The sequence below is a fragment of the Equus przewalskii genome, chromosome 15 (genome assembly GCF_037783145.1).
Source record: "Equus przewalskii isolate Varuska chromosome 15, EquPr2, whole genome shotgun sequence".
Taxonomy (NCBI): Eukaryota; Metazoa; Chordata; class Mammalia; order Perissodactyla; family Equidae; genus Equus; species Equus przewalskii.
This window is the reverse complement of record NC_091845.1, coordinates 48,484,307-48,495,067: the sequence shown is the minus strand read 5'-3', so window position 1 is coordinate 48,495,067 and position 10,761 is coordinate 48,484,307. Positions and strand designations below refer to the sequence as shown.

At 45.1% G+C, this 10,761-nt stretch overlaps 1 protein-coding gene across 3 annotated transcripts in view; it reads left to right on the top strand.

The window, feature by feature from the left end:
• Positions 1 to 1,051: 1,051 nt before the first annotated feature.
• XYLB (xylulokinase) overlaps positions 1,052 to 10,761 on the top strand; it is a 78,165-nt gene continuing 68,455 nt past the window's right edge. For all 3 annotated transcript variants that reach the window (XR_011527508.1, XM_070577241.1, XM_070577240.1), the window contains exons 1-2: positions 1,052 to 1,200; positions 2,560 to 2,642. Coding sequence is in view for 2 of the 3 variants with exons in the window: in XM_070577241.1 (XP_070433342.1) it covers positions 1,144 to 1,200; positions 2,560 to 2,642 (140 nt within the window). In the remaining variant the exon portion in view is untranslated. The remainder of the gene's footprint in view (positions 1,201 to 2,559; positions 2,643 to 10,761) is intronic.

The window sequence follows — 10,761 nt, the reverse complement described above, 5'->3', positions numbered from 1 at the left end:
GCCACAGCCAATAGAGAAAGGCACCCCTGAACAAGACAAGGCCTCCCTGTGAGACAGCTTGAGAAACAGCCAGTGGCCTTGGCCTTCAGGAGACATTTATGGATTGCCACAGGGCTTCTCACAAGGCTTCCTAGCAACCTGTCTTGTTTAGTGGTTAAATATGTGGATTCTGGAGTCAAACTTGCTGGCTTTTGGCCCAGCTCTGCTACTGTTCTTGGGACCTTGGGCCAAGAGGAAGAGCTGAGCTCCAAGCAGCTCAAGTTCAGCAAGAGAGAGATAGGTAATCAGACCATTGCATCAGGGGGTCCAATGGGCCAGGAAGCTTCCGGGAGGGGCATCTCACCTAGGTGGGTGTCTGGAGGGCTTCTGGGAAGAAGTCAGACCTAGGGGCAAGAAGGAAGGAGGGCAAGGAAAGTGTCCTCAGCTCCGTGAAGAAAGGGAGTGGTTCTGATTTTGGTTCTTATCTCCCTTCCCCATGCGTGGCACACCTTAGACCATCAACCCTAGCTGACTGCAAGAACGGATAAGCCCCTCTGTGGGAGCATCAGGAGTTCTGATTTTAAATACGGAGGTGGGATGTGGCCCATGTCAGAGATGGGGAACCACTCAGATTTGCTGGGTCAAGACACCGCCTGTTGGAGCCCAGTGCCTCCAAGCCTGGTGCACATTTCCTGTGAGCCCTGAGTCACCACCATGAGTGGATAGCTGCTCCGGTACCCAAGAGACAGCCATAGAGGTCTGCAGGCCCAGAGCCGCTAGAGAAACAACCAGGGGCAAGTCGGCTTGAAGTTGAAACCTCTGGCCCAGGTGTCCTCCGAGGGAAGCTAGGTCGCGTTAGGCCAAGGCCTGTGCAGAGAGCACATCTGGATGGCCAGGAAGGGTAGGGTGGGGTTAAGAGGGAGCGGGCTGCGCAGAGGGCACACATCTGTTGCAGGTGCCAGCCGAGGCCGAGGTCGAGGCCCGACGCGTCCCCTCCCCGGTCCCCCGGCAGGCGGCGCCAGAGCCCGAGCCCGCCTGTGGCTCGGGTCCGGGAGTCCGGCCGGGCGGGGCGAGGGGCGGGCCCCGGCGTCTGCGGGCGTTGGAGCGCGGCGACAGTCACGCCGCGGGAAGGACGGACGCACGCGCCGCTGCCCCTCCACGGCCATGGCCGAGCCCGCCGCTCGCCGCTGCTGCCTGGGCTGGGACTTCAGCACGCAGCAGGTACCGTGGAAGCCCCGGGTCCCGGCGGGCCGAGGCCGCCTCCTCCGCGACGCCGGGCGGGCTGGCGGGGACCCGGGCGCCGCGAACCCGGGGCCGAGCCTCGGGCGCGCCTCTCTCCTGGGCTTCCCGGGGATCGGGCGCCCCCTGCCCGGCAGTGCCTCCCACTGCCGCCGCCCGCAAAGTGCGACCGCCACCGGGCCTGGACGCCGGCCCTCGCGGGAAGGGGAGACGCCTCGCCCCCATCCCCGCCCCCGTCTCGGTCCCCGTCCCCGCCCCCACCCCGGCGGCATCCTGCGGCGCGTGGCGGGGAGGTGGCCAGAGGGGCCAGGGGACCGGAAGGGCTCGCGCGCCGTCGTGGGCACCAAGTGACAGGGACCCGAAGGAGCTCAGCTGCTGTAAGACAGAGGAACTGACAGACGGGTAGACGTGCACACAGGCGTAACCAGTGACCTGGAACCAGATCACCGCCTGAAACCTTTTTTTTTTTTTTTTTTTTTTTAGTGAAATGGCCTCAGGGTACACATGAACTTTGTTCTACCCTGTGACAGCCCTTGGTTGGCGCCAGTGTGCTCAGGTCAATGTGCGCGGCACTGCTGGCCAGAGGATGGGCTGTACTGCTCCCAGGGCCCCGCAGACAGGCAAGGTCGAAATTTGTCTTAAAACTGGATGTGGGTGCCAAGTGCTCCTTCTCCTTAGCTTGGGCAATCAACACAGTTGCAGTCCAACCCCTCTCCTCAAGTGGGTCAAGGGAGGCAGGCCTCAGCCGGTCCCTAACCAGAAAGTCCTGTGGGACCCGCGAGAAGTTAGATTGCCTTGCTAGAACTCACTTTCCCCACCTGTCCTGGAAAGGAGTTGTACTCCCGAGTTTGGAGGTCTGCCCCACTGGGACCCTACATGTCTCAGGACCATGATCACGGCCTATGGGAACAGCCCAGGGGCCTTGCCTGGTGTCTCACATCCCTGCAGATGCAGACACTCAGAGACATCTCCAAACCCTGCTCCCATTCCTTCCCCTGTAGCACTTTCCCAGGCTTCCTTGCTGGGAGCAGGAACTGGCTCATCTGTGAACATCTGTCTCTAGAGGGCCTTGGCGTTGGCTGTTTAGGAGACAAAGATTTCTTGCCCTGCATGTGTGTTTCTACTTAGCCTCAGCATCTTCATTTTACTAATCTTTCGGTATGTCGCCCGATGAGGCCTGTGTTGCCATGGTTACAGTGATGCTCCCCAGCCTTCCAGGAGGTCTGCACGATGAACCACTCACTTCTGGGGTGCTGGGCTTCACCTAGTGATGTTAGTACCCCAGGGGCAGTGTAGAAACTGAGGAAAATTCTATACACCATTTTTTAAAATTCCTTCCAGGTGAAAGTTGTTGCTGTTGATGCAGAGCTGAATGTCATCTATGAGGACAGTGTGCACTTTGACAGAGACCTTCTAGAATTTGGGTATGTACCTAGTATGCATGGGGGGGGGGGTTGGTTTTGGGGTTTTCCTTCAAACTTTTACATTAATAGACAACATTGTTCCAGCTTCATCACACTGCAGGAGTGGTGGTCTTGGTAGAACCCTCAGCATCCTTTTTCCAGTGCCTGGAGTGTGCTCGCCTCCATTGTTTCCCAATTCTATCCATTCATTCATTCATTCATTCATTCATATATGCAGCAGGTATCAGTGGAGACTTTGTGCCTGGCATTGTGCTGGGTGCTGGTGTTTGGTGGGGAACCAAAAAAAGACATGGTCCTTGCTCTCAGAGTTTCCTGTTAAGTGGGGGAGACTGATATCAAGGACTCTCACAAAAGAATATTTAATTATAAACCCAGATAAGGGAAGAGAAGGAACTCACTTCTACAAGTGCTTATTATGAAGAAATGTGACCCACACTTGGAAGGAGGAGTTAGGGAGGGTCCCTAAGGAAGTAGTACTTAAGCCAAGATCTGAGTGAGTGAGGTTAACCAGTTGATGGAAGGGAAAGAACATTCCAGGCAGAAGAAACAGTGTGAGCAAAGGCCCTGTGGCAAAAAACAGCACTGCCCATTCACAGAGTTGAAGAAGGCCGACATGGCTGTCCAGTGAAGGGTCATGAGGAGTGAGGAGGAGATGTGACGTGATTATGTTTGTATTTTGAGAAGATCTCTGAGTGCAGTAGGAGAGCAGATGGAATCTGGCAGGAGTGCATGTTGGGAGACCATTGAGGAGGTTTTGGCAGATCATCTGGATAAGAAGTGATGGTGTCTTGAAGGAGAGAGAGTTGGGTGGTAGAATTGACAGGTCTTGGTGCAGAATTAAATGTGAGATGTGAAGGTGAGGTTTCTGACTTGCCTTCAGGATGGATGGTACGCTGTGGAAGAGAATTGGTTTGGGGGGAAAAGACATGAGTTTAGCTGTTGTATTAGTTTAGTAGGACTGCTAGAACAAAATACCACAGACTCCTGGTTTTTTTTAAAGATTTTATTTTTTCCTTTTTCTCCCCAAAGCCCCCCCAGTACATAGTTGTATATTCTTCATTGTGGGTCCTTCTAGTTGTGACATATGGGACGCTGCCTCAGCGTGGTCTGATGAGCAGTGCCATGTCTGCGCCCAGGATTCGAACCAACGAAACACTGGGCCACCTGCAGCGGAGCGCGCGAACTTAACCACTCGGCCATGGGGCCAGCCCCCAGACTGGTGGTTTTAACAATAGAAATTTATTTTCTCACAATTCTGAACTCTGGAAGTCTAAGATCAAGGTGCTGGCAGGGTTAGTCTCCTTTGAGGCTTCTCTCTTTGGCTTGCAGATGGCTGCCTTGTCGCTGCATTTCACATGGTTGTCCCTTTGGGCCTGCTCGCCCTGGTGTCTCTTCTGTCTGTTTTCTGTGTCTTAATCTCCTTTCCTTATAAGGATGCCAGTCATACTGGATTAGGGCCCACTGTAACCACCTCTCTGTAACTTAATTACTTCTTTAAAAGCCCCATCTCCAAATATAGTCACATTCTGAGGTACTAGGGGTTAGGACTTCAACATAAGAGTTCGAAGGGGACAAAATTCAGTCCATAAATGTGCCTCCTTTGAGCTGAGGTTGGAAGCCACCTTGCTTTCATATTTTATATTACTGCAGGGCGCGTTATGTCGGACTTTTGGTAGTTTGTGTCTTTCAAGGAACTGGCCCATTTCATCTAAGCTATGAAATTGTGGCCTAGGGTTGTTCATCATATTCCTTTATTGTCCTTTGATGTCTATGGGATCAGTAGTGATGGCCATTTTATCATTTCTGATATTGGTAATTTATATCTTTTTCTTAGTTGGGCTAGAGGTTTATCAATTTTATTAATCTCTTCAAAGAATCAGCTTTTAGTTTCATTGATTTTTCTCTACTGTTTTCCTCTTTTCATTTTCACTGACTTGTGATCTAACTTTCACTGTTTCTGTTCTTCTGCTTGCTTTACACTTAAATTGCTCTTCTTTCTCTAGTTTCCTGATGTGGAAGCTTAGATTATTGATTTTAGCTCTTCTTTTCTAATCTGTGCATTTAATACTATAAATTTCCCTCTAAGCACTGCTTTTGCTGCATCCCACAAATTTTGATAAGTTGTATTTTTATTTAGTTTGAAATATTTTTAAGTTTCTCTTGAGACTTCTTTGACTCTTATGTTATTTATAAATGTATTGATTAATCTCCAAGTTTTACAGCTATCTTTCTGTTGTTGATTTCTAGTTTAATTCTGTTATGGTCTGAGAACATACTTTATGTGATTTCTATTTTAAATTTTTAAATTCCCTCTCCCTCACTCTCTTCCATTCAGTGAGCTAGTCAGTCCTCTCCATTAGACATCTTTGAGAAAAAAGTCTCCATAACCAAGATACAGTATTGCTTTTTATCTCAAAGTTACATTTTTAAGATCTTTTTTTTTGATGAGGAAGATTGGCCCTGAGCTAAAATCTGTTGCCAATCTTCTACTTTTTGCTTGAGGAAGATTGTCCCTGAGTGAACATCTGTGCCAGTCTCCTTCTATTTTGTACATGGGACACTGCCATAGTATGGCTTAACGAGCAGGATCAAACCTGCAAACCCTGGACCACCAAAGCAGAATGTAAGAACTTAACCACTGTGCCAACAGGCCAGCCCCTTTAAGATCTTTTAAACCAGATATGTAAGATCTAGTTCATTCCTCCCCTATCATTTTGGGCCTTGGTGGGTTCTTTTTAGAGTTTGTTGAGGTGTAACTGATATACAATAAACTGTACATGTATAAAGGGTACAGTATGATAAGTTTTGACACGTGTTCCTCCATGAAACTATCACCAAAATCAAGAAAGTAAACATTTCCATCCCCAAAGGTTTCCTTATGCCCCCCTGCAATCCATCCCTCTTCCCCACCCCCAACCCCTGGCAAGCACTGATATGCTTTTGATCACTATAGATTAATTTTCATTTTGTAGAGTTTTATATAAAGGGAATCAAAATTATATACTCTTTTTTTAATCTGATTCTTTTTACTCATCATAATCATTTTGAGATTCGTTCATGTTATTACATGTATCAGTAGTTTGTTCTTTTTATTGCTGAGTAGTATTCCATTGTATGAATGGACCACAATTGGTTTATCCATTCACCTGATGAGGGACATTTAGGTTGTTTCCAGTTTTTCATTATTACAAATAAAAAAGCTATGGAATTCACATACAAGTCTTGGTATGGACATAAGCTGTCATTTCTCTTGAAAGTGAAATACCCAAGAGTGGAATGGCTAAGTTGTATGGTGGATATGTGTTTAAGTTTTTAAGAAACAGCCAAATTCTCTTACAAAGTAGTTATTTTAATAAAAAATATTTTATTGTGGGACCGGCCCAGTGGTGTAGTGGTTGAGTTCATGCACTCGGCTTCAGCAGCCTAGCGTTCACCGGTTCGGATCCTGGGTGCGGACCTACGCACCACTGATCAAGCCATGTTGTGGCAGGTGTCCCACATATAAAATAGAGGAAGATGGGCCTGATGTTAGCCTAGGGCCAGTCTTCCACAGCAAAAAAAAAGAGGATTGGTGCAGATGTTAGCTTAGGGCTAATCTTCCTTAAAAAAAGAATTATTGTTAATAGGCCTTAATGTACTTGGTATGTAATTCAAAAGAAAGAAAAAGTAGATAGTGAAAAGTCTTAATCTCTCTGTGGTCTTGATGCGGGGTCGGTGAGCTGAGGAGTCAAAAGAAAGATTTCTTAGACTCTCAAGATCTGGCAGTGGTGCTCTTTTATTTAGAGAATAGTGTGGAATAGCATGGGGACAGGACCCATGGGCAGTCAGAGCTTCTGCTGCCGCCACTTCTGCTGCCCCCGCTGGCATGGGGACAGGGCCCATGGGCAGGCAGAGCTGGTGTGTGGGGACAAGACCCACGGGCAGTCAGAGCTCCTGCTGCTGCGCATGGGGACAGGACCCATGGGCAGGCAGAGCTGGTGTGTGGGGACAAGACCCACGGGCAGTCAGAGCTCCTGCTGCTGCCCCGAGTTGAGGGTTAGGGCTAATTTTATAAGGCATGGGTACGTGACTTATTTTTACTGGAGAAAAGAAAAGATGATGTAAAAAGTCATTAAATGATTTCAGTGCAGATGGGGTCTGGTTATTGTGCGGTCATATAACTTTAGATACGAATCTGGCCATATAGATCGGCATGTAGGTGAGGATGCCCTGGGCTTCTCTCCCTGGGGCGGTCCTAATTCATACCATAAAAGAAGTCCACTGGGTCGTATAGTTTGGCATGTAGGCCAGGTCACCTTGGGCTTCTCTAGCTGGGGCAGCCTTAATCCACATCATAACCCCCCCTGAACCCATTTGGCCCCGAAATCTTTTGGGGATATGGACGACGGTCAGTCTTCTGTAACTGCTTCCAGCTGTACAAGGTCGTAGAGCTGTCCCTAAATGGGGCCATAGGTATAGGTAGGAGGTTCAGCGGACCGGAAGACTGCACCCGTGGAGTCCAAGGCTGAGAAGGCATCCAGAGCCTCTGGAGACGAGAGAATCATTTGACGAGAGGTGGTCCAGGAGGTGAAACTTTGTTGACACGCGGAAGACAAACAACGAAACAGACAACAAATTATAATAAGAAATACAAGCAGTATGATTAACCCAATGAATAAGGTTTTGATAGCAGTCCAGAAACCTGGACCTGACCAAGAGTTCAACCAGTCATTTAGAGATAGGGGAGGGTCAGACCAGGACTTAATTTGGTGGCTCATATCAGATAGGAAGCCAGAGATATTCCGATGGTAGTCAGGAATATAGACACAACATTCAGTTTTTATAATGGCACAGGTGCCCCCCTGTGCTGCTGTCAAGACATCCAGTGCCATTTGGTTTTGGAGGACTGCCTTACGCATTTGGGACACTTCTAAATCAAGCAGCGAAAGGCTGTGTTGCGTATCATTTAATGCTTTCAAAGTAAATTTGTTTAGAGCTTCCATGGGCCAGATGACACTTTCGATTCCTAACTGGGGAAGGAAAATTGAGGCAACGTGGTCATACCAGTGGAAGACAGAGCAGGTCCAGCACTGTTGCAGGTTGGGTAGGTTAGCAGGAGGAGATATAGTAAATGTAGTTCTACCTTGCATCCAGACAAAGCCTAGAGTGCATCGTCCAATCCATCCAGGTGGCAGCCTAGGCCATAAGTCGGAGCCACATAGCCACTGAGTGCCATTAGGGGCTAACCAACGTGTGCTGGGCCGTCCAGCCCAGTCAGTCCCAAACCAATCAGTATTTTTTAAGCTTATGATATGAGAACACATATGATGGGGAATTTGTCCCATAGGTCGGGTGCTATTAGGCCACGTATCACAGGTGTGATTGGTTTGTTCCCAACATATAGTGGCCTTTTGACTGAGTTGACCACTAGTAGGAGTGAGCCAAATATATTCGTCCCAAATTTGATATAGTCCATCCTGTGTGTATCAATAAGTTGGGGACTTTACTTTTGGAACTTGTCTTTTATGATCCACCTGTGACAAGGCAAATCTAGTTAGTATTTGGGCAGTAGTGTTGAAGGAAAAGGTTTGCTTGTGGCCAGGGAACTCCCAGGTATCAGAGATGGATGGCCACAAGGAAACATTATGATCAGTAACAGATGAATCTTGCAGAAGAGAAGAGCTAGAATCTAATATCCATGAATGTGTACTATACCTTCTACTGAAACATAATTTTTTTCTCTCTAAAATCACCCTCATTTTTATAAAAGATAGCCAAATTAAGATTAACTGGTCTGCCAATTATTTACATAAGTGCAGCAAGAATACCAATTGATTATACAGGCTTTTTAAAATCTGCTTTACTGGAATTTTTTTTTTTTTTTATGAGGAATCTCAGATTGAACTGTAAAGGCCTCTTGAGGCCAGAAAAGCCAAGCCAAGGACTTGCCATCAGATTTTGCCTGCAGTACCTCCAGATTTGGGTGGACTCCTCTCTTCTCGAGGTCCCCCAAAACATTTTGAGGTTCCTTGCACCTGCCAGACAAGCAAGCTTCCTTACTTACCGGGTAAGATTGCCAGAATCTCTGTAAACAAGGTACCAGGCCCATGTTTCCAAGTGGCTTTAGTTTCAGAAAGTCCAATCTTTGTTCCTGAAAAGCTGTGTTGTCATATCTGAGCCTGTATATTTCTCTCAAATATGACATTCCAGTCAAAGCCTTGGTAAGATAACCAATGTGTCCTGTTATAAGGAGAACAGATTCTTATTGAACTTTTGCAAATATTGCCATGAAATAACATACTCACAAAGAGTTTCCAAATTCTGGAGGGATAAGGTCGGGAGAAAAAGACAAATGTTTCAGTTTTGCTCATAAAGATGTATTTCACTAAATTGCTGTAAGTCATGGTTAGCATAAGAGAAAAGAAAGAAAGATTTCCTTAAACATGAGAAAACAAAACAAAACATCAAAACTCAGCAATATTTCAAACAGAAGTCATAAAAAATTATAATCATCCTCATCAGTTCACACAGTCCTGTATAATCAGTTCTTGAGCTTAATCTTCTGTTAGCAGATCTATGAGCTTAGTTTCTGTTAGAATTCTGTAATTTCTTACCCAGTTCAGTTTTACAATCTGAAAGTTTATCAGAAACCTGTAGTTTAGAACCCTTGTGTCAGAATCCTTTCCAGGAATTTCTCTGGAGATGAAACATATTTGCAAAAGCAGAAAGCATCACAGTAAAACAGCAACTATCTGAAAATGGACAAAAGACTCAAAAGGGCAATTGATAAAGAAACTTGACTACTTCTGTGACATACAACACTTCAAGATAACAATTGGAATTACAACCGATAACCAGGACAGATCAAAATTTTAGGAATGCTATATAATTTTAAGACGCCTATATTAATAGCATTTACCCACATAATAACACCTGAGAAAGTTTATCATCACTTATTTGACAATGCTTCCCATGTAATTTAGTATTTTCAAAAGAAACCCTTTTATTCAGGACTTGAATATTTTTGACGAGAAGCTTGTCAAAAATACCAAAAGACTTTAAAACACTTGTTCAGACAACGCTCACTGTGAAACAATGCTCAGGTATCTATTCAAAGTGATAACAGAAAGAGTCAAAAATCTTAAGAGTGACCTCAGTCATTATTTTAACAAAACAGATTTGTCTTTTAGGTAGAGTTAGAGCAGGCCAAAAGTTCAAGAAAATTATCCTTTGAGAGAAAACCAAACTTTAATTTCTGTACCAGCTTATTTTTAACATTGAAACTCATTCACTTAATTGGATTTACTTTAATCTTAGTCTGCTTCACCAGTCATAAAACTCCTTTCAGAATTTCTCCTTCACAAACCTTCTGCAACTTTCTTTTTGCCTTCAGAATTTGTCCCAAAGTCTTTCTTTTTTCCTTTCTAGTACTTTAGGACAAATTTCTCTTTCTTAACCCATCAAACAAAAATACTTCCATTCTTTATACCCTCTTTACTGAAAACATACATTTTAACTTTCCTTGAATACAGAGCTGTTTTCCTTATTAATTTCCAGTAGCTTTAATTATATAGGTTAATAAGAACTTTTAATCCTTAGCAGACCATAGTAAACACTAAAAAAGGTAAGCAATTACGAATTGTCTTTTATACCAGCATTCTAAACACTTCACAATTTCTAGAAGCATGCTGCTTTACAATAACAGACCCAAAGACTTTTAGCCTCTCTGCAATAAGAAGCCAAAAGTAGATAACTTAGATAAGTTTAGCTGTAATGCTTGTGTGCTATCCAATCCAAAAATGACCCAGATGCTCAGATTTTGATCATTTAACTTAACTTGGCAAAACTCAAGATTGTTACCAAAACAATTTGGAAGCTGTTTTTTTTTTTTTCAAGTATACAGACCATAAAACAGTTATTGTACCCACAAAAACTTCATGAGACATTAGACAAAACTGGTCATCATTTAAAGCTATTATTTTGCTGACGAATTTAACAGACAATGTGAACTTATTTGACTAGTAAACCCAGGCTGCATGCCTGCATCATATGCAAATACTGACAACTCTGACAAGACTATTTTCAATCAAACCAACAAACTGAAACAAGCTTTCATTTACCAAAGGTTAATTCACATCAA